Source organism: Microtus oregoni, unplaced genomic scaffold (assembly GCF_018167655.1).
Source record: "Microtus oregoni isolate MIOR12 unplaced genomic scaffold, Mior012 000020F_ref0000438, whole genome shotgun sequence".
Classification (NCBI taxonomy): domain Eukaryota; kingdom Metazoa; phylum Chordata; class Mammalia; order Rodentia; family Cricetidae; genus Microtus; species Microtus oregoni.
Window position 1 is genome coordinate 23,826,043 of NW_024543079.1, and position 23,436 is coordinate 23,849,478.

The 23,436-nt window shown below is 41.5% G+C and overlaps 1 protein-coding gene across 5 annotated transcripts in view; it reads left to right on the forward strand.

Moving 5' to 3' along the window:
- Positions 1 to 4: 4 nt before the first annotated feature.
- Dzank1 (double zinc ribbon and ankyrin repeat domains 1) overlaps positions 5 to 23,436 on the forward strand; it is a 52,389-nt gene continuing 28,957 nt past the window's right edge. For 3 of the 5 annotated variants that reach the window (XR_005976024.1, XM_041670067.1, XM_041670068.1), the window contains exons 1-5: positions 1,686 to 1,802; positions 3,645 to 3,798; positions 9,487 to 9,589; positions 10,799 to 10,895; positions 12,243 to 12,370. Coding sequence is in view for 4 of the 5 variants with exons in the window: in XM_041670067.1 (XP_041526001.1) it covers positions 1,694 to 1,802; positions 3,645 to 3,798; positions 9,487 to 9,589; positions 10,799 to 10,895; positions 12,243 to 12,370 (591 nt within the window). In the remaining variant the exon portion in view is untranslated. Of the gene's footprint in view, positions 282 to 345; positions 536 to 1,685; positions 1,803 to 3,644; positions 3,799 to 9,486; positions 9,590 to 10,798; positions 10,896 to 12,242; positions 12,371 to 23,436 lie in introns of those variants that run through there. The other 2 variants (XM_041670069.1, XM_041670070.1) reach the window with 2 other exon arrangements.

Here is a 23,436-nt window from a genome sequence, read left to right on the forward strand (position 1 = left end):
CATATTATTGGATGCCTACAGCAAAGCCTCGCCCACGGAGCTGGGGGCGGGTTCCAGACAGACTCCGCGGCCCGGAGACAAGGGCGGGGCTAGTTGCTAGGAAATCGTTTTCCCTGCCAATCATCTGCTCGACTCGCGGTGGGCGGGGCGCGACCTGCAGCGTCGGTGGTAACCCAAGCTGCAGCAGAGGAGCAGTCGTGCAGCGCAAGAGCCTAGACACCCGGTTGGCGGCGGCTAAGGTGCATTGAGGGTCCTCATCTCGTCCGTGAGGCTGGAGGAGGGTAAGAAGGAGGGCCGCATACTCGGTTGGGAGGGATCCAGGCTTCTCTGACTGCTTCGCGAGGCCGAGGGCTTGACGCGGCGGGTCCTGGTGTGGGCAGCGAGGAAGGTGGTCCAGGTGAAGGATGTTGGGAGATGCTGGTGGCATGACACTGACAACAGGCTGCGGTTTGGACCTAGCGAATCAGCCTTCTCTATCTCCTTCGCGTGAGATCCATTGACCACCGCAGCCTTCCAAGGGCAGCTAATACTAACCGTGAGCAAATTCGTCTCTATCCAACTGCGTTTATTTAGAATCTAGTTTTCGGCTGTTTTTATTTTAACCGATTCTTTCTTGAAAGAAAATGAGAATATAGGCAGATCCCTCTACGTCCAGCCTCATTTCTGAACGATGACGTATCTGTGGTGTTTTTTTAATATTATTTATTATTAGTCCACAAACTGGAAATTGATCTTTTAAATCTAATTATTCCACTTTTCAGAACAAGGTATGTCAAAACGCAGAAATGTTCAGAGAAACATTATCAGAATTCCAATTACCAAAATTAAAAAAAAATAGCCTCACCATCGAACAGCAAACTGTTGCATGAAAAATTGTAAATAAGAATGAGGGTGAAAATGTTGACTATAACAGTAGGATGGATATGAACATCGTAATTGAATAATCACGTAGCCATAATTGAAACAGCAATGCAAGGTGCAAATGCTGTGCCAAGATGGCTTCTCCCCACCTCAAAGAAAAGACGCATAAGGCTCCTGTGGTGGTGGTTGTTTACGAAACAGAATAGGAATAAAGCGAATAGGAATCTTGTGTTTGTTGATTTATATCCATGTCAATTTTCTTTCTGTTGAGAATTCATGCTCTGCAGCCTTTGCAGTTTTCAGATACGCAATATACTGCAACGGCAAAGGGAAGACCGTGGGCTTAGAACTCCCTTTAAAAGTTGACTCTAAATAAATAATTCATGCTACATGCAAAGTTCCTTGTTTCCTTTATGTAATGAGTTGCCTTGAAGTCAGGAGAATGAGTGTGTATGTTTGCACTAACAGAAGGCAGTGAAGAGTGGATGATCTGGAAGGAACCGAGGTCACAATATTAGCGTGGATTCTGTTCTGCCTCGTTCAGTTAACCTGCCCATTCCACGCAGTTCCTGTCTCCTGTCGGATTCATCTGTGTGCCTTTCTGAGAGGGAAAGCATGTACGTGACGACCTGACAGCAGATCTGCAGCTGAGATGCAATAATCATTTCATTTACTAAATGGGCATTACCAGTAGGTGGCGCATTAATGATGTTCTCGTCAGGTTTTACTGGCTTGCTGCATTTAAAAAAAAAATGGTACTCTGTAGTCTTTGTGTTCAGATACAGGCTCATGATGGAATTCTTAATTTAATTTCTTTACATAAGGAGAAAACATGACTGCTGGCTCAGTGTGTGCCCCTCAGATCATACCACTGCGAGTGCCCCAGCCTGGAAAAGCCAACCATGAGATTGATACCAATACTCTTTTGGAAATGAAATCTGGTAGGAATCTTGTGCATTTTGAATTACTTAAAATAGCATTGTCATGCCCTGTATTCATGTGTTGCTGATTTATATCTTTGTATGTTTTCTATTATCTACCACCAGAGCCACTGTGAGGGTTAAGTGAGTTGCTGTATACGGGTATATATATTCATTGGCATATGTGAAGTACATAAGATTTATCTTATAATAAAATAAACCTTAGCCCAGTGATGGTGGTGGCAGTGCATGCCTTTAATCTCAGCACTCGGAATGCAGGTAAATCTCTGAGTTTGAGTCCAGCCTGATTTACAGAGTGAGTTCCAGAACAGCCAAGGCTACACAGAGAAACCCTGTTTCGAGAAAACAAAAATAAATAAATAAATAAATAAATAAATCTTAACTATTGTAAAAACAAGGTATTCATAATAGTATTTAATATTAAGTAGTATTTAATATTAAACCTGTTTATATGCATATAAATAATCTATGTAAAGAAATTTTATAGCTAAGACATATGAACAAATATTTGTGTTAAAAAGCTTTTAGATTTTAATTACATATGTATCTATTTAATTTTGATAGTTTAAATGTATAAAAAGTATTTATCTGCATTTGTAGAGCTGCCTCCAGGCTCCCTAGTTCAAGATTTCCAAGAATAAGATTCATATTATACTCTAACCTCTTTTATCTGAAAGGCTAACATGTTCAATGGTTTTACATAAGGGCTTATAACTCTTAGAAGACTATTATTGGAATGTGATAATATAGATGGTGGTTCTATATTCTCTAATGTTTAAATGTCAAATAAATAAAAATATCCCACTGTTAAATACTAAAGAGAATAATAACCCAATGTAAATGCCTTTATGCCAACACTGGGGAGGCCAAGAAAGGAGAACAGTGAATTTGAGGCCAACCTGTGCTACCTTTGGAGAGATTGAAATAGAGATAATTGGATATATAGACATACATATGTGCACACACACACACACACATATATGTATATGTATATATATATATATATGGAGAGGGAAGGGGGAATGAAAGAAGAAAGAGAGTTTGATTTAACAACAGAGAAGTTGTGAATATGACTAAGGTCTTGGGTTCAGTCCCCATTGCTGCAGAATTAACAAATAAGAAATGAATGAAAGAAAAATACCAAGTAGTTTTTTTCATGTGCAGAATCTATGTTTTTCCTTTAAAGACTTGAAAGTTGGGAGGGGGAACCTTTGGGAGGAGGAAAGGGGAGTGATGGAGCTCAGTGGTTCAGATTATGGACTGTGTACTCAGCCCAGCAGAACTTAACCACATATTATAAGCATATGGCTCAACTAATTTTGCACATATTAGGATGTTCAAATCTATTGCCATTCCAACTTGGAAGTCATTAGTCATTTTCTTTTTAACTAAATCTTTTTCTTTTTCCTACTCCCATTTTCTTTCTTAAGAATATTTTTATTTTATGCATATGGGTGTTTTGTCCTCGTGTATGCCTGTGTACCACAAGCCTGCCTATTACCTACCGAGGCCAGAAGAGGGCATTGGATACCTTGCTACTGGAGTTACAGAGTTGTGAGCCACTGTGAGCACTGGAAATCTTTTGTTATTTAGCAAGTTTATTAATCGCTCAGGCACTCAGTTGCCATCTATAAAATGGGTACAGTGTAGGACCTACCTCATCCAGTAATGTGAACGAATACATGAAGTGAGCTCATTTATGCAAAGCACTGTGTTGGCACAGACAGCAGGATCATTATCACTTACTCGGTGTGTGTGTCTCTTTGTTTTTAACAGATAATCGTCACACAGGGACTTGTTATGTCAATGTTAATTATGGTTATCCTGTTCTGGATTTTTCAGACACCCCAGATGTCAACATTTATTACACCCTGGATGGCAGCAAGCCTGACTTTCTAAAGAAAGTTGGTTCTGGTGAAAATAATACATTTAAGTACATAAAACCTATTACTCTGCCTGATGGGAAAATACAAGTTAAAGCTGTTGCCGTCTCTAAGTAAGTTAAGAGCATGGTAGGCAAATAAGCATGGTATTATTTTATATATATGCTTGTTTGTTATTTTTTTTTTTGTTTCTCTATATAGCCCTGACTGTCCTGGAGCTCTCTCTCTGTAGACCAGTCTGGCCTTGAACTCAAAGATCTACTTGCTTCTACTTCCTGAGTACTGGGATTAAAGGCATGGGCTTCCATTCCCAACTACATTATATTCTAATTTTATTTATTTCTTTTTAGGAGAACCAATGTGTTAGAAAGACATTAAAGAAAAAGTTATGCTAATTTTAGTACTTATATTATTTGCATTTTATTGAGGTATAAAGTCCATAAATCATAAGTATATAACTCAATAAATATTGCATATATTATTAACATTTTCATTTCAAATTCCACACTGGAGTTCTGGGGAGGAAAAGCTTTCTAAAGAGCTTCCTTTGGCTCTAAGGAAAGTGCCATTTGGTGGATGGTTCTTTTATTCTCTGGGATGTGATGTCATTCTTTGTTTCATTTTGTATTGACTTAATTGATGTTCAAAGCTATTGCCATTTCAACCTGGAGGCCATTAGCCACTTCCTTTTTCCAAAATCCTTCTTCTCCTACTCCCATTTTCTTTCTTAAGAATATTTATGTATGTATGTATTTTGGTTTTTTGAGACAGAATTTCTCTGTGTAACAGTCCTAATTGCCTTGAAAATCACTTTGTAGACCAGGCTGGCCTCAAACTCATAGATCCTTGCCTCTGCCTCCCTGAGTGCTAGGATTAAAGGGTAAGTTACCATGACTAGCCTTGATTATTTTTTTTATTGATAATTCTTTTAACATTTCCTTATTTCCTGGGGATAAGGTTTCCCATCAGAGTAAGGAAGGAATGAAAGAACACAGTTGGATGAGAAGGGCAAAGAACTTGGGAACATGTCAGGAAGGGGAGGGTGTTGTCAAGGGTTGGTGACCTACACTGACATCAAATCCCAGTGTCCTCTCACCTTCTGCTTCTTTAAAGGCCTCCTTGTGGTCAACAGTGTCCTGCCCCACCATCATACTTTGTCATGCTTTAGCAGTGACTGTGCAGTTTGTCCTTCTCCACCACTGACCTCACATAGGGCTCACAACAGATAAAGCCAAGCAGGAGCAAAACCTGCTTGAAACCTGTCTGGAACTAAGGGTGGAGTTCTGTGACAGAGGAATAGATGTGAACAAGCATTTACTCAGCACAGATGGGGAACAAACCAGACCAAACACAGACCAAAGTAAAGATGCTACCAAAGCCCAGCTTGACGAAACAATGGGTTTTATTGGGTTACTTGCAGGAACATGAGTGTGTGCGGTGGGGAACTTGCAAGAAGAGAAATGACTCAAAGACAGCCACACCACCAAACGCCCACCTGGGGTGGGTGACAGCCTGTGAAAGTTGGAGCCCTGGAGCACACTTTACAGCCAACTCGCAGGCAGCTGGATATGTCAGAGAATGTCTTCCAGGCAGCTCCGCTAGCCTCTGCCTTTTCCAGGTGGTTTAGTCAGTCCGAGCCTCTTTTAGGCAGCTCTGTTGGTCTGAGAGCATCTCCCAGCAGTCCTTACTTCTTATGTAAGCTTGGGGAAGGAGGGGCCTAGTAGTTCATTTGGGACACTTCTGAAGCTACTGAGTTCTTTACTTCTGAGTTTTTACCAGGTGCCCTGCAGGATGGAATGTTTCACCTCCCTTTAGAACATCCTAAGTCTCAACAAGCTTCCTTCCAAAAGAGAATGTTTCATCTCAGAGGAACTTGCTACACAATTCTACTGTGAGCTTTCAGCGCAAGTGTTTGGGGGCTCAGATTCCTCTGAGAATAATAGCTTCTTCAGTACTCATGAAGGACCCCAGTTTTTGCAATCAAGGTTGATAAAGCAAATATAAGTAGGTAATCAGAATAGCTCACAGTGCTCCCCGTCTGTAGCTCCTTGAAATACACACACACACACACACACACACACACACACACACACACAGCCTAACATATTAGATCTGTATTTTAAATATACATGTAAATGATATAGATACATACATATATATACCTGGAGGCAGTGATTCAAACTTGTTGTATACAGACCCTGTTCAGGAGGCAATGCAATGGAGAGATCTGAATGCCATGTGCACAGGCAGCAAAGGCAGGGAGAAAACTCTAGGAGAAGTAACTGAGTGTAGAAAGAACACAGGACTTGGAAACTAGTAGTTACTTTTGTGTTACAATGGCCAAAATACCTGAGAACACTTGAAAAAGGAGGACTTACTTGGGCTCGGTTTCAGAGGTGTCAGCCCAATCAAGATGGGAAAGAGAAGATCACATTAGGGCCATCAGAGAGCAAAGAAAAAGAACATAGGAAGGGACAAGGGAAAGATGTAATCTCTGTGGACGTGACTCCTGGTGACCTGCTTATTCCAGTCAGGCACCTCCTGCCTTTTCCTTTCCCCAATAATTCCATCATATTATAAATTCATCAAGGAATGATTTACCGATTTAAGTCAAGACACAGCATTCAGACATCCCCAAAGTGTGCCTTACTAATCCTTTAGGCCTTTCTCAATCCAATTAAGTTGACAAGATTATCACCACAGAGATTTGAAGATTTTAATCCTACTTAATCATTTAGTCAGTGTCACCTTAGTTATGTGGCTCTCCGACTTTCCTTTATTTGTTAGTCCTCATTTCTGGGTTACTAGAATTTCAGAGTTGATTTAACTCAGAATTCAAGAGTTTGTGCCTGGGTGAATAAAATGTGCCTGTAACCCCAGCTGAAGTGGCCACAGACAAGTGGCCACAGACAAAGGCAGGTCTCGGGGGCTCATTAGTCACCAGCATAGCTGAATTGGTGAACCCTGGGTTCAGTGAGAGACTCTTCTAAAAAACAAAGTGGAGGCCATGCTTGGTGGTTCACACCTTTAATCTCTGCACTCGGGAGGCAGAGGCAGGTGGATCTCTAAGTTGGGGGCCAGCCTGGTCTACATAGCGAGTTCCAGGATAGTCAAGGTTCTACAGAGAAGTCTTGACTCAAGAAACTATAAACAAATAACTAAACAGATAAATAGGTGGATGTATAGATAGATAGATAGATAGATAGATAGATAGATAGATAGATAGATAGATAGGAGAGCTGGGGACAATGGCTTAATGGATAAAGATGCTTGTGATACAAGTGTGATGAGTGATGATCTCAGTTCAATCTCCAGAATCAAAAGCTGAGTGCCATGCTACACCTCTGTATTCCCAGTACTCCTGCAGTGGGATGGAAGGCAGAGATAGGTGAATTGGCCAGAAACTTGCAGCCAAACTCAGAAATAACAGGGGCCAACCTTCCTCAGAACAAGGTAGAAGGAGAGAACCACCTTCTGAAAGTTGTCTTCTGACCTCTTCATGCATGCCGTGTCTCCCCACCCCTTATGATGTATGCATTTATGCACACACAGAAAATAAAATAAATGGAGAGTGGTGAAGGAAGACAATTGCACGCACATGCATGTACACCCATATCCACACATGCATGTACCACCACATGAACATGTACATAGACCACATGTGTACAAACGCCAAGAAACATTTTAGTTGCCATTAGAAGTATTACTTGCTACTAGAATCTAGTGCAGTGTTACTCAACCTTTCTAATGCTGCACCCTTTAATACAGTTCCTCAAGTTGTGGTGACCCCCCCAACCTTATAATATTTTGTCACTACTTCATACCTGAAGTTTTGCTACTGTTATGAGTTATCATGTAAATATATTATATATAGGATATCAGATACATGACTCTCACTGGGGTCATGACCCACAGGTTGAGAACTACTGATCTAGTGGTTAATGTAGAGAGTTGCAGCTTGTCATTTTATAATGTAGAGGATAGCCTCACACTTCAATAGTTTTCAGTAGGCTGAGAAAACTTGACCCAAACCAAATTGTGACTTCCCATTAATCCATCTTGGTAATTTGCTTGTAGTCATTCAGAAAATTCTGATTTTTAGTGCTGATGTTTGGACTTAGGCCTTGCATGAAGGAAGTCATGCTGCGAACTGTGCTACACCCCAGCTCTTTAATTCTGATATTTCATTGAAAGGATAATATTTGTAGAGCTAAAGGTACCCAGAGATGGCTTTTATGCAGGGTATAACTTATGTTGGTGCATGCATATTTAAGGTCGCTATCCTGAGCCCTAATAGAGGTATATGTGCATTTTAGGCTCTGAGTGAGATTTATAACTAACCTCAAACCTAATCTATTTGGGGATGAGGGAGGGCTATTCTTGGGTTGAAATCCTTCTACCTACCATGAAGCGTAAGCTGGTCTGTGGGCTGTTCTAGGCTGAATAGAGTGGGCAAATGGCTTAGCTGAGTATCCAAGGACATGGCCATCTGTGCTAGGGAGATAACCTAGGCCTTAAAGGAGTGGAGCAAGTGGCTGAGAACCAGGATGACATCAGGGTGGGGTCTGAGTGCTCCTTCAGGAACCTTAGAGAAGTGTGCTAATAAGGACAGCTGAGGGGGATGCAGTAGTTCATGGATAAGTCATCTTATGTGCATCAGACAGCTGCAGCTTTGATCTTACACATTAAATGCTTCTCCAAAGTTTAGTCTAAAGTGAGTCCTTCCAGTCACCGAACATGGAAATACTCACGAAAGTATCAAAGATACAAGAGAAGCCAACCACTGTCCTGAGCTTGGGCTCTGTGCCGCTGAGGCCAGGATTCTGAGGCAGGCAGGGTAGGAAGGAGTGCTGCACACTGGCCTGAGGCTCTGTGAACAGCACCGGGCTGGGGCAGGGTCTAGAGTTCCAGAATCACTGCTGAAGACCGATACCACCCCGCCCTTTGCCTCTAACCCTCACCTCTCACGGCCTCCTTAGCTGAAAGTATATTTTAATTTTTCCAACTTAAAAGGTAACAAACTTAGCAGCTACATTAAATAAGCATCATCTTGACTGCTAGCCACCTTTTCCTGTGTTGGGTCCAGGGGGATTGCGTAAAGATGGGGACAGACCACCAAAGTCTAATAAACCAGAAGCAAACTTTATTACAGAAACCAGAAGCCAGGGAAAAATAAAATAAAAAGTCTCCATGGGGCACAAAAAGCTTATCAGCTAGCTGAGACCACAGCCAGAGATGGTTTGTGTAAGGCTGTGGCAGAGGTCGGTTTCTGAACCCATCTTTTTATAGTAGGGACACCAAGCATTAGGTCTGAACAAAGGAATTTTTACAATCTCAAGGTAAAATTCAGATACAGATTGCCTTACTTTACAATCTCCATTAGCAGAGTTGTTTTAGTTAAAAACTTGTGTTTGTACTTAATCTATTGTCTTCCTTGGTACTTCCAGGTGGTGTTTACTGAAGCCCTGTGCTCTCCCCTTTGATGCTGCCAGTTTCACAGAGCAGGGATAATGCATAACCCAGATGTCATATATCTGTTTCCTAAACGTTGGCTGGATAGCTCTCAGTTTGTAGAGAGATGCTTTGGCCTTGTAAATAGAACTATGGGTTGTAAAGCAAAATAATCCACTTAATAGTTAATCCTCAAGCTGCTGAGAAAGCTGCTGACAGTCTGTTCTCATTCTCCTAGACTTACAACTGTATATTTCTTTATTTTTACATTCTTATTTTCTTATTCTTGGACTCTTCACCTGGAACGTTTGTGTAAGATATTCTCTCCTTTTTAAAAATTTGATTTTCAGAGACTGCAGACAAAGTGGAATAGTGACAAAGGTGTTTCAGGTTGACTATGAGCCCCCGAAGATGATCTCCCCTGAAGAGAGTGTTGAAGGCTTTTCAAAGCAGGCAAGTAATGAAGCCGAAGAATGTTCCAACTGTCCACTGTGTTTCATCCTTTCTTGCTCAGTGGGGACACCCTCCTTTCTTTACAGCACCTCTACTCACAGTCAGATAGATCCTCATGATTAAAGTCAGGATTAACCATTGTGAAGAACCTTCACTGATTTCCCTGCCTTGGCCAAACCTTCCTCTCTAAGATTGGGATTCTGACTGGGCCCTGTCACTGCCTGTGCTGTTGTCTGCAGCGACTACCTGTGACAAAGCAGAAACCATTTAGCATGCCACCCCTTCCGCCCGGTCTGCCCTGTCTCCAGATAAACAAGCTGTTTGCTCTCTTCTCTGTCCCTGCACCAGGCCTTCGCTGGGGAAAGTGACCCGAGCATGTGTTTTCTTGGTTTCTCGTCAGCCTTTCCGGTTTGCAAGCTCCAAGGTGGCAGGCAGTAAGCAGAGCTCAGGGCAGGCAAGGGAGGGCAATGAGTGCATATTAGGTGAATGGAATAGTCAGGCTGAGTAGACCCATCCAGGGTGTGTGACTTCTGATAACGTCTTCTCCTGGCGAAAACTAGAATTCTTGCCTTCTGTGGAGAGTTAATCTGATAGGCGTAAGAAGGGTGTTTGAACCTTCAGCCCTGGGCTATAGCACCAGAGGTCCAGGTAAGAGGGCCAGGCGGTGGCCACCCAACCAGGAGGTCTCAGTCGTGGGGAACTTGTAGAGAGTGACAGAGAAGGTTTGTGGGGCTGTTACTTAAGCCAGGTGGTAGCCCTGAGACCAGAGCGCGTGTTGTGGGACCAGAGTGGCTGCAAGTGGATTAGTGGGGGTGGGTCTCTAGTGTGACCGTCGCAGGGACAGTCATCAGGACTCAGGCCCAAGTCAGGTAGAAGGGACGAAGTCCGCGACAAAGAAAGGCTGAGGAGAAGAGTCTTCGGATGGCTGTCTGGGCAGGTAGAGTGTATAAGGCCTGTCATTTTGGGTCTGACCCCACCCTATTTTCCCCCTCTGATTCTTTTCTTATGCTATTACTGTCTCTAATAATGACACTATCCATGTCTGCTATCTTGGCTGCTTGACCTGGTGAGGCCTTCCAGCCAGACTTGAAACTACCCTCATCCCTCACAAGTGAGAAGTGCCCACCATGACACTGTCTGTACCACAACTTTTGATTCTCACACTCTAAGGCTGTATAATCAAGTGCCGTGTAATCTCTTTATTCCTAGGAATTAAAAAATGGGTTTGTCGGGCCAAAATTAAGGAAGAAGTATAAGAATGCCGAAAACAAGTCAACTTGGAACGTTAACCTTAGACGGCTTGCAGGTACGATGAGGAAGAAGGGAACCTAGGCACGCTTCCTGCATGCTCACTATGTGCTTCTTCTGTACTTGTGTTGAAACAAGAAAAGCAGGAAGGCAGGCTACAATTTGACCATGAGAGATAAGCAAGCAGTCGGGGACAAATTTGATTTATCGAATGATTGTATTGAAGGAACCAGGGGAGGCTCACCTAACAAAGAAAGGATCATCAGGTTTGGAAAGAGGGGGTGTTAAGATAAATTTTAAACAGAAACTGAGTTTTGCTAGCATTGAGTAAAACTGAGCTGCACGAGAAGGACCAGCATCAGATGTGGATTCAGGTTTGGTTACCTTGGAAACTGCGAAGGTACGTGTAGGATGTGTTCAGCACATGGTTAGAAAATGAGCCTGCCTTTTTATGTCTTGGGGACCTGCAAAATAGCTTATCAGGGAAAAGCATTTGGCGTGCAAATATGCCCCCATGGCTAGAAGCCTCTAGGAAAGGACTACATCACATTCTTTCCAGCAGCGACTGCTCTAAAGTCACCTCCCCAAGTCAGTGAATAGAACTGAGAAATAATTAACCCAGTCTAAAAAGATAGCCTTCCTTGATACCGTCTACAACGTTCCATGCCAAGCTAAGGAAACAGACCAGTGCAACTACAAAGTTAACAGGTAACATCATTTCAACTAAAAAGAAAACAAAAAATCATGGCAGCCTCTTCTTTGCATGGCTATTGCTTACTTACCCAGGAGTCCAGAAACTTTGCTGTCTGAAGTCACGTAACTAAGACCTCAACTTTTCCTAAAAGACCCAGTCACTTTATTGTTGTTGTTGTTTTTAGAAAACAAATAAACAAAAACTCCCAACAGTATTGTTGTTGTTACTGTTTGTGTGTGGGGTGCACGTGTGCCACGGAGAACCATTTTTGGGGATCAGTTGTCTCATTACACATAGGTTCCCAGAACCAAACTCAGAATGTTGAGGTTTTTGTTTATTTGTTTTCTAAAATAACAGCAGCAAAAAGACCAAGTAAGAAAGCAATACCATGCAAAGAAGAGACTGTCACAGATTTTTTTTTTCCTTTTTAATTGAAATAATGTTACCTGCTAACTTTGTAGTTGGACTGGTCTGGTTTTTTTAGCTCAACATGGAATGTTGATACCTATCGAGGAAGGTTATTTTCTTAAGCTGGGTTAATTATTTCTCCGTTTTGCTTCGCTGGCTTGAGGAGGGTGACTTTATAGTCGTTGGCACTGGGAAGAAATGTGATGTATTCCTTTACTGGAGGTTTCTAGCCATGGGGGCATATGTACATGGTTTTATATGGTAACAGATAATCACAAAACAATATTTTTAATGTAATTCTAGACCTCAAAGTAGGTGACAGAGCAGACGCTAAAACTCTGAAAGATCTTCGCTTCGCTGAGGGGCCGCTGGAAATCCCCCCCACCTACCATGATGCATCTGCTACTAGAATAGCTGCTCATCCATCCCAGGTAACAGCAGTGGAAATTCTTTTTTTTTTTTTTTAATTTATTTATTTATTAAGGATTTCTGCCTCGTCCCCACAACCGCTTCCCATTTCCCTCCCCCTCCCCCGATCAAGTCCCCCTCCCTCATCTGCTCGAAGAGCAATCAGGGTTCCCTGACCTGTGGGAAGCCCAAGGACTGCCCACCTCTATCCAGGTCTCGTAAGGTGAGCATTCAAACTGCCTAGGCTCCCACAAAGCCAGTACGTGCAGTAGGATCAAAAACCCACTGCAATTGTTCTTGAATTCTCAGTATTCCTCATTGTCCGCTATGTTCAGCTAGTCCGGATTTATCCCATGCTTTTTCAGACCTAGGCCAGCTGGCCTTGGTGAGATCCCAATAGAACATCCCCATTGTCTTAGTGTGTGGGTACACCCCTCGTGGTCCTGAGTTCCTTGCTCGTGCTCCGTCTCCTTCTGCTCCTGATTTGGACCTTGAGATTTCTGTCCGGTGCTCCCGTGTGGGTCTCTGTCTCTGTCTCCTTTCATCGCCTGATGAAGGTTAATATTCCTGAGGATGCCTATGTGTTTGTTTTTGGATTCACCTTCTTATTTAGCTTCTCTAGGAACATGAATTATAAGCTCAATGTCCTTTATTTATGGCTAGAAACCAAATATGAGTGAGTACATCCCTTTAGGGTAGCCGAAACACCTCAGGCATTTTAACGCTTCCCAGCACATGTCAGGGACAGCATCTTTCAGTCTTGAGTCCTGTTGCGGGCAGTTCCCAGCTTGGAAGCACTGTGTCCAAAGGGAAAGGCCTTTGACAGGGACTTGTGACAGATAAACAGTAATCAAGTAACTAGTCACACCAACTTTTTATTTGTTTATTTTGTTTTTGCTTTTGAAGACAGGGTTTTTCTGCGTAGCCCTGACTGCCCTGGAGCTCTGTCTGTAGATCAGACTGTCCTTGAACTCAGAGATTTGCCAACTTTTGCCTCCCGAGTGCTGTGATTAAAGGTGTGCTCCAACTCTGCCTGGCTATGTACAGAAATTTTTAGTCAGTGGTGTCATCCACAAGATAAACTGTGTGTTGAGATAGCATGGTGGCTCTCAAAGCGGGCTCCCCATCCTGCCGCACCATAACCACACAGGAGTCCATTTGAAACGCGAACTCTCAGTCCTCATGGCAGCCCTGAACAGAGACTCACAGAGAGAGCATGGGGCCAGTCTGCCTTGGACTCATCCGTCCTTCAGGGTCAGGTAACAAAGTAGAGGATAAATGACAAGTGACAGCTAGCTTTAGACTGAGGTTACCAAGTTTGTGGGTTCCGTGATGATCTGGAATGGCAGAGCCACCCCGAGGGCCCATTCTCATCTGTAGACAGTCATTGGCAAGGACGACCGGTTCATTATTGCCACCTGATGAATTCGCCACCAAACTTACATCTTCCTGTCTGCCAACATAGTTTGAAATCTGAGAGTCTATCTGGAATCTGAACCAGTATGGTGAAGGCGTAAGTCACAAACAATGCCACACCAATTCGGGGTTATGATTATTAGGGTGGTATTTATTTAAAGGGGAAAAAACTTACAGATCACTGTCCCAGGCAACAGCCCTCTTTGCAACCAGGAAAGGAGTCTAGTCGCAGGCGGAGCAGGAAGTGAAGAGAGAGAGAAGAGGGAAGTGGCCGCTTTTTTAAAGGGAGAGAAACCACGCCCCAGTGGGCTGGTACCTCAGCGGTGATAGGCTGGAGGAGTGGGAGGACCTCCCGCAACACCTCCCCCTTTTGTTTAAATAAGAGAGTTCTAAACCTACTATGAAATTATATACAATAAGTACAAATATCCTATTCTAACTAGCTTAGGTCTTGTATAATAAATAACTTGGCCAAGTCATGAGAGAAAGTAACTACATTTATATAGTCTTCAACCCCATCGAAGATCTGAGAAGGGAAATAATGTTACCTGGGTAATTAGGAAGTTCAGTAGAACAACTTCCAAAACATGCAACAAATTACAGAGACAACTAGCTACCTGGGCAATCACCCAAAGTCACATTAGCAGCGTTGAAGCAACCAACTTTGGCTAAGGCCTAACATAACTGACATACCATTTTCTAAGGCAAGCAACTTTTCAAAACTATCTTACCCTGTCTTGGCAGGATATGACAGTCCTGTTTTATCCATTGATGCATGCTCTGTATCTTTGTCAGTTGTTGAGGTATGGGCATTTCTTTGCCCAAACGCCAGTTCTGCCAAAAAGAAAGGCTCCAGGTGGAGTGTCTTTGGTGCTCAACATTCTCTCGGGAATAGAGTGGTGTTGCCAGGAGCAATTGTGTCTCACTACCACAAAACTCTGAGTTAGATTAAAGGCCATTTTCTACAGCTCTTTGAAGAAGTTGAAGATTATCTATCTATACTGAGTATAATCTCTATATATCTAAAGAACCTGATTAGTCTATTATAAATGACAAACTTAGATGACTATTAGTCTATATAATTCTCAATATCTATCTAACTTAAAGACTAAGACAATAAACGACTGTGAAACAAATGAGGACAATGACCTCCAAATATAAACAATGTACAAATATACATTGCAGTAGGCAAATATATATCAATACACAATCATTATATAAGTATCTTAATCAGAGGTAGAAATGTACACTGCAATATGGTAAATATATACAATATATATATATATCAATACAATATATGTCAATACATAAAAAAAATGTTTTAAACAGAGGTAGAAACATGCATGCGTACAATAGTCAATATAATTTAACTTTGTATCAATATACAAGAATCTATACCAATGTATTTGTCTAAAAACAGTAACTCACAATTACAAATCTATTATCCCATCATCCCTCTTTTTTTTTTTTTTTTAAATGATCCCTGAGCGTATAAAATTCCTCCCCCAACCCTCAATCGTGTACTAATTATAATCAACCCCTAAATGATGTCCCTAAACCCAAGGGCAAGTTTTACTGGGAAAGGGGACGTCGTCCTCTAGAATTACTTCCAGCTGTCATGGGGGCGACGTTCTTTCTGGGGGATCCTGTGAAAGTGAAATGATGGTTAAATTTCAAGATCAATGTCTTTTAAAATTGCCAATAGTCTCTGAGTATTTTGTGCAGGTCTGGCCAAAATGTTGTATAAGATGTGCACCATTTCAGCTAACCAAGTTGGAACTGTCTTGTGCAGCTGGTACCAAAAGCAGGTCTTGTAGTAGCGCTATCAGCATCATGACGTCATATCAACCAGGTGGAGTTGTTGTTATGGGGCCCCATCTTCTTCCTGGAAACTTCAAATGTCACTTCAGGAAAAACTCATTGTTCATTATGAAAAACTTAAACATTAATCATATAGACATATATAAACATATATATATATATTCAATGAAAGACATGATAGATATATTCAATGAAAAGTATGATAGATATGAAGAAAAGCAAAGATGTTTTCTAAACTCATATTTCTTTCTGTCCCATATCATGGCTCTTGACATGAGACAGAAACTCCAGAAACTCTGGGTTTTTCTCTTACTAACAGGCTTGGAATTGGAGAGGGACTGAGCCAAAGTCCAACTTCAAAACCAGCTTTATAAAAATTTAGAAATATGGTTTAATATTACTTACACAATCCATTCAGTTGTCTTCATATTTCCTATTGGGCAGGTATTTTTCCATTTGTCAGTATCCAAACATCCAGGGTCCCTTGAATTTCTCAAAGATGAGTGTTTTCCTGTGGAGATAAGAACAGAACCCTGCCCCCATTCTATATGTTTTTCTTACCACCTGTATGAATATCATCGTTGTGGATGAGTTGTCATTTCTCCTTTCCAAGAGGTTTCTCCTCTTCAAATCGAAACTTTATTAATTTTGATGGTATCCACAATTTTTCTTCTCCTGTGGAAACAAGAGCAAAACCCCTTCCCCAACGTAGCACATCTCCTGGCTTCCACTGAGAGGTCAGCACATCTTTGAAATAAATCGGTTGATTTAGTTCAGCAGACTTTTCCATTATCCAATGTCTTTCTGCTGCTGTTGTTCCTTTCTCATTAGCGTTAAGAAAATTCAAGGTTAATAAAGCATTATGTAATCTATTTCTGGGGGTATTTTCAGTCCCTTTCTGTTTGTTCAGCATATCCTTTATAGTACGATTTGATCTTTCTATAACTGCCTGACCTGTAGGATTATTTGGTATACCTGTAATGTGTTTTATATTATAATAATCAAAAAAGCGTTTCATTTTCTTAGATACATATGCTGGACCATTATCTGTCTTTATTTGCGCAGGTATACCCATGATGGCCATAACTTCCAATAAATGTGTGATTACTGAATCAGCCTTTTCTGAGCTCAGGGCAGTAGCCCATTGAAAACCTGAATACGTGTCTATGGTGTGGTGTACATATTTTAATTTACCAAATTCCATAAAGTGGAACACATCCATCTGCCAGATTTCATTTCTCTTAGTACCCTTTGGGTTACTCCCTGCAGGCAACGGTGTTTGATTATAGAAAGAACAAGTAGGGCATCTCTTTATAATGTCCTTAGCTTGTTGCCAAGTAATGGAAAATTCTTTCTTTAGGCCTTTACTATTGACATGATGCTTCTTATGAAATTCCGAGGCCTGCAACACACTTCCAATCAATAATTGATCAATCTCAGCATTGCCTTGGGCTAGAGGACCAGGCAGACCTGTATGGGACCGGATGTGTGTTATGTACATCGGACAAAGCCTGTTCCTGATTATGTCTTGTACCTGGATAAACAGTGAAGTCAACTCTGTGTCATCTGGTATAAATTCAGCGGTTTCAATATGCAAGATAACTCTTTCTGCATATTGTGAATCTGTAACTATATTAAGAGGTTCTTTAAAATCCCTTAGCACCATAAGAATGGCATATAATTCTGCCTTCTGGACAGAATTATAAGGGCTTTGTTCCACCTTACTCAATTCATCTGACTTGTAACCTGCTTTCCCTGATTTATTTGCATCAGTATAGAACGTACGGGCTCCAGTTATTGGAGCATCACGTACAATTCTAGGAAGAATCCAAGAAGTTCTTTTTATGAGATTAAGTCTATCACTTTTGGGATAGTTGCTATTAATTTCTCCCAAAAAGTTAGCACAAGCTCTTTGCCACGGTTCATTGTCTTCCCATAACTTTTTTATTTCTTCAGTAGTAAAAGGCACTATAATTTCTGCTGGGTCTATACCTGCTAGTTGACGAAGTCTCAGCTTACCTTTTATAATTAATTCAGAGACCTTTTCCACATAAGTTTTTAATTTTTTACTTGGTTTATTAGGTATAAATATCCACTCTAAAATAATATCTTCCCTCTGCATTAGAATCCCTGTAGGAGAAATTCTGGAAGGCAATATGACTAGGATGCAGCTAAGATTTGGGTTCACCCTATCCACATGTGCCTCCTGTAATTTTTCCTCAATCATTGTCAGTTCCTTTTCTGCTTCAGCTGTCAGTTCTCTTGGACTATTCAAATCTTTATCACCATCTAAGGTTTTGTTTAAATGAACTATTAGATCAGGTGTTATCCCAACAGCTGGTCGTAGACTGGAAATGTCTCCTAACAATCTTTGGAAGTCATTAAGAGTCTTTAACCGGTCTCTCCTAATTTGTGCCTTTTGCGTTTTAATTTTCTCTAACCCTATTCTGTAACCTAGGTAATTAATAGAATTTCCTCTTTGAATCTTTTCAGGGGCAATTTGTAATCCCCACCTAGGCAAGACTTTCTTTACTTCTTCAAACATCCTTTCTAAAGTATCTTTATTTGAATCAGATAATAAGATGTCATCCATGTAATGATAAATGATGGACTTGGGGAATTGTTTACGAATTATTTCCAATGGCTTACTTACAAAATATTGGCACAGTGTAGGACTATTGAGCATACCCTGTGGGAGGACAGTCCACTGATATCTCCTATTAGGCTGAGAATTATTATAAGTAGGCACTGTGAAGGCAAATTTTTCTCTATCCTTTTCTTGTAACGGTATAGTGAAAAAACAATCTTTCAAATCAATAACTATAAGAGGCCATCCTTTTGGTAACAGAGAAGGCAAAGGAATTCCAGATTGTAGTGGGCCCATAGGTTGAATTACTTTGTTGACAGCTCTTAGATCTGTCACCATTCTCCATTTACCAGATTTCTTTTTTACAACAAATACAGGAGAATTCCAAGGGCTGGTTGATTCTTCAATATGGTGAGCATCTAGTTGCTCTTGCACCAGCTGTTCCAATGCCTGTAGTTTATCTTCAGCTAGAGGCCATTGTTTGGTCCATATTGGCTTCTCAGTTAGCCATTTTAAAGGTAGGGCCGTTGGTACCTCTAAAGGTTTGGTATTTGCTGTATGTTCTTGTACAGCCTGAATGGCTGGTGACCTTTTCCCATAATACCTCATCATATCCTTCCCAGAATTATGAGTTCCTGGAAATACAGGAATGTTAATCTGGGTATTCCATTGCTGTAGCAGGTCACGGCCCCATAAATTTATGGCAATATTGGCTATATATGGCCTTAGTCTTCCTATTTGCCCTTCGGGCCCTATGCATTCAACCCATCTTGTGCTTTGTTTTACACGAGATAGGGTTCCAATTCCCAGGAATTGAACATCTACCTCTTGAAGAGGCCAATTCGGATGCCAAGATTCTGGGGTAATGATACTTACATCCGCACCTGTGTCTAATAAGCCTTCAATAAAAGTGCCATTTATACAGACTCTTAGCTTTGGTCTTTGATCATTAATAGAAGTCTGCCAAAATATACGTTTACTCTGTCCTATTGGGTTTTTTGACTCATCCTCCACACGTAATTCTTCATTTAGACCAGTATTACTTTTTACAGCAGAAATTGGAGCTTTTAATTTTCTTGGTGAGGCACGTTCTCCACTGTGACTGGGAATGACTGGGCCACTGTTGGCTTGGGGGCCTGCGAGAGGCCCCCCAAGGAGTTTCCCGATGATATCGGATTGCCCCGTCTGTCTGTTGTTGACCTACATTCGTTGGACCAATGCCTGCCTTTACCGCATCTCCTACATATACCTGAAGGCCGAGGTCTCCTATTTTTGTCATTCCCAGAAGAGATATTATTCCTAGAAATTCTTTGCCTGCAATTCCTTTGCAAATGTCCTAATTTACCACAATTAAAACACCTGGCAGTTTGATGTCTCCTCATTGCTTTGGAAATCGCTTCTCCTACCCAAGATTCATCATTATAGCTAAACGTCTCAACATTCATCGTATGCTGAATCCATTCATCCATAGGTGCTGATCTAGACTTTAAAGGCCCAATTATCTTTTTGCATTCTATGTTTGCATTCTCAAAAGCTAGAGATTCAAGAAGTATTCGTCTAGCTTCTGGGTCTGTTACCCCTATGTCCAGAGCCTTAATTAATCTTTGCAAAAAGTCAATAAAGGGTTCTCTCTGTCCCTGCCTAATTCTGGTATATGATTCAACCCTTTTTGCTGGATCTTGTATCCTATTCCAAGCATTTAAAGCTGCTTGGTGACATAGACACAGTACTTCATCGTCATAAAGAGCTTGGACCTGTGGATCAGCATATTCTCCTGCACCAAGAATTTGATCTTGGGAAACCTCAATACCTTTTGCTCTTCCTTGCTGTTCCATATGTTTGGATTCTTCTCTGAAATAAATTCCAAACATCAAGGAAGGTCCATTATCTAAAACTGCAGACACTAACTGATGGAAATCATGGGGAGTAGCTCTAGCATTAGAAGCCCAAGTCCTTATCATTTCCTTTACATATGCATTGTGCAAGCCAAAATTAACAACAGCTTGCTTAATTTCTTTCAGATCATTCATTGCTATTGGCGTCCATCTAGCTTCTCTGACTCCCTTTGAGCCTTTAGAAGTTGATGCTTTTTCAGAATTAAGTATAGGGTATGTCGCTAGAACCCTGGGTAAGCCAGTTCTAATAGCTGGTGGAGGCCTTGTATCCTGTCCTTGTGCCTCCTTACTCTGTTCACCAGCTGCAATAATTTCCCCAATCTTTTCAAATCTTTTTATCATTGTCTCTCTTAAATCCTGAATCTCCTGACCTGTATATATTTCCAGTGATTTCACTGAGGTATCAATTTTTTGGTCCCCATTCTGCACCTGTGATTCCAAAGCTTTAATTTTTTTCTTCAAAGATAACATGTCCTCCTTAAACTTTTCTTGTATATCATGTAGATTCCCATCTTGGAGGTACATTCTGTCTGTTACCTTATCAAAACTTTGTGATAAAGTCTGAACGTCAAATTCAACAGCCTGAACCCTTTCAGGTAACTTTCTAATACCCTTGGATATGGAATCAATTTTGTCTGTCATAGTATCCACTTGTTCAGATAACCTCTGATTTTCAATAATTTTAATCCTGTCAATTAGTTGTTCATTATTAGTTCGTAAAGATTCTATCATTCTTAGGAGTGCCATATTCTTCTGTTCATTATTAGTACGTAAAGATTCAATCGTTCTTAGGAGTGCCATATTCTTCCTTAATGATAGAATATGGAAAAGAAAACTGAAGGCTAGTAACAAGCAAATTAAGGTATCCCCATAATCATATAAACCTTGTATGATGTAATTCATTGTATTAGTAAATATAAATTTACTAATCCATTGTATTAGTGAAAACAAAGCAGTAAAATTTACGTTAGAAACAAAAACTGCAATATTACCTATTATCCAGCAGGTGGCGCTGTTGCAGAGTCGCGGTGAAAACATGGTCCTGTTTCAGTGCCTTAGTAGATGTTAAAAACTGGAAAATTCAAGTTTCTCAACAAAATAAATCTAATTAAATCAATTCCTGAGACGGAACAAGTCACCCTGAGGGGTTGCAGCTTTCAGCAACCACGTGCTCTGGTTCGTGCCACTTAAGAGCTGTACTTGCAAGGGAGATTTAAAAATGACTCAGAAAAGAGCAAACCACGCGGCCAGAGACTACGCGGGCCTGTGAAGTTTAAATCCACGTGGGGAGTCCAAGGCCGCTGGCGGCTGAGGAAGGGGAGGGCTCCCGCCAAGCCGAACTAGAGCCCGCCAAGCCCGCGGCCGCCAAGCTGAACTTGCGCCCGCCAAGCCCGCAGCCGCCAAGCCGAACTTGGGGCCGCCAAGCCGAACTCGCGGCTGCGAGTGGGGAAAGGAGAGGTTCTAAAACCAAATGTTGGGCGCCAAAATGAAGGCGTAAGTCACAAACAATGCCACACCAATTCGGGGTTATGATTATTAGGGTGGTATTTATTTAAAGGGGAAAAAACTTACAGATCACTGTCCCAGGCAACAGCCCTCTTTGCAACCAGGAAAGGAGTCTAGTCGCAGGCGGAGCAGGAAGTGAAGAGAGAGAGAAGAGGGAAGTGGCCGCTTTTTTAAAGGGAGAGAAACCACGCCCCAGTGGGCTGGTACCTCAGCGGTGATAGGCTGGAGGAGTGGGAGGACCTCCCGCAACAGTATGGGAGGCAATATATGTAACGTAGGCGAAATGAAATTCAGTGACTCGCAATACTTGGCCAATAGAAGGCCAGTTCATGACTTCTGGTACAGGCCACGTGTGAGGTGACACAAAGGCTTGAACATTATACTTCGTCCTTAATAAAATCACTCTGACTGCTCCCCGTTGCCTACAGAATTAAGTCTGAAATCCTAAGATTTAGTGCCCTTACTGTTGCCATGAGCTCAAGCCAAATGGGTTTTCAAGCTTCCGCATCCTTCTCAGAAATGAGTATTGTAGACCCTCACATGCTGCATTGACAGCACCCCGCCTCTGGAGTGTGTACCAAAATTCATGCCTGGGTCTGCTTACAGGAACGTTAGACAAACACAAGTTCCATGTCAATGCCATATGCTACAAATTTCTGTGAGTTAACGGCCATGTTGGTTTGTTTTGTTTTTAGAAATAATCTCATAATACAGCCCTGGCTGGTCTGAAAATATGTAGACGAGGCTAGCCTCAAATTTGTAGTGATCCTTCTGCATCTGCCTATAGTTTTTAATTAAAAATATAATTATATCACTCCCCCTTCCTTTTCCTCTCTCCACCCCCTCTCATGTAGCATCCCCTCTCCCCAACTTGTCTCCAAACCATGGCCCATTTTTTAATTGTTATATACATTGAGGTAGTACAGGTGATAGATTCTGAATCTTGGGTGCTGGGATTTCAGGCACACACCACTGAACCTGACTGGCATATTGCTCTTTTAAAATGTTCAAGGCAAGGGGGCTGGAGAGATGGCTCAGAGGTTAAGAGTACTGGCTGCTCTTCCAGAGGTCCTGAGTTCAATTCCCAGCAACCACATGGTGGCTCACAACCATCTGTACTGAGATCTGGCGCCCTGCTCTGGCATACATAGAGGCAGAATGTTGTATACATAATAAATAAATAAATATTTGAAAAAAAATGTTCAAGGCAAGAAAGTTGAATAGAGACTGAGGAACCACTTCAAATTAGAAGTGACAGAGAGGACATGACAAATAGAGGCAAAGTGTGGTATTGGATCAGACCCTAGACCAGGAAGAAATTACAGAAGGACACCATTGTCATAACTGGCAGGCTCTAAAAGCAGATTTGTGGATTAGATAAGATCATAACCCTTCATTCTTCTGACTTTGGCACATGGTTGTTCCTGGGAAATTCATACTCAGCTACTTAGGGGCTAAGGCTTATCATGCCTACAGTTTAGCCTCACGTAACTCAAAGAGAATAGAGAGAGATATAGGAAAATGTTGCCATAAGCAATTGTTTAAGCTAAAGGAACAGGAGTTAGTTTTGTTATTTTGATAACTTTTTTGAAAGTCTGGTATATCAAAATAAGATGCTGTATGCTCAGTGTGGTGGTTCATTTCTTTAATCCCTGGTTTCAGGAGACTAAGGCAGGAGAAAAACAAGGCCAGTCTGGGTTACATAGCAAGACTGTCTCAAAATAATATAACAAATGTACAATAAAATGGTAAACTCATAGGGTGATTGTGAACGTCAGGAGATAATGGCTACAGTAGCCAGTGCATTTCATTGTCAGTAGTAATGCGGCTGGCTTCTCCCCTTCATCTCTCTGTTCCCTTCTGT